Source organism: Limulus polyphemus, unplaced genomic scaffold (assembly GCF_000517525.1).
Source record: "Limulus polyphemus unplaced genomic scaffold, Limulus_polyphemus-2.1.2 Scaffold772, whole genome shotgun sequence".
In the NCBI taxonomy this organism is placed as follows: Eukaryota; Metazoa; Arthropoda; class Merostomata; order Xiphosura; family Limulidae; genus Limulus; species Limulus polyphemus.
In genome coordinates, this window is record NW_013666382.1 from 123,143 (window position 1) to 123,729 (window position 587).

Consider the following 587-nt stretch of genomic DNA (forward strand, 5'->3'; position numbering starts at 1 on the left):
GGAAATTTGAGGTACTGTTAGTGTAAACTTGTACATGTTGTTGTGAAACTAGTAGTTTTTAGAATTTATTTTATTGTGTTACAACGTACAAATAACACTTTACCACCCTCGTAAAGTAACAATGGAAAATAGTAAGTCAGTCTGAATTTAAATATCTAGTACAAAATTACGCCTAGTCTTTCTTGCATTTACAAAAAATATATGTATTACTGTTAAGTTTGGTATTATTATTAAACGTGTGTTGATAATGATACTATATATATATATATATATATATATATATATAACACCTTAATGTAGTGTAATTTACACTGTAAGTATAACAAGTTACTACAATCAGTGTGTTAATGTGCGACTAACTTATTAGTAATATTATTATTAAATACTAAGTAATTAAAGTACAACTTTTAAAGTTTTAATGTAGGTTATCAACAGGGGCGGATTGGGATGGCTAAGCGGCCCGGGACTGGGATCACAGAGTGGCCCTGGACAGGTTTTCTGTTAAACTTTTTATTCCGATGATTTACCGTCTCTCAAAAACTCACGCGACGTCCCTGTTCCGCATTGTTATGTTTCTGCTACATGAA

General features: G+C 31.3%; 1 protein-coding gene across 1 annotated transcript in view; it reads left to right on the forward strand.

The window, feature by feature from the left end:
- The window catches only part of LOC106460449 (glycogenin-1-like), a 32,905-nt gene continuing 32,318 nt past the window's right edge, over nt 1-587 (forward strand). The window contains exon 1 of the mRNA XM_022387173.1: nt 1-131. Within this exon, the coding sequence (XP_022242881.1) occupies nt 122-131 (10 nt within the window). The 5' untranslated portion in view covers nt 1-121. The remainder of the gene's footprint in view (nt 132-587) is intronic.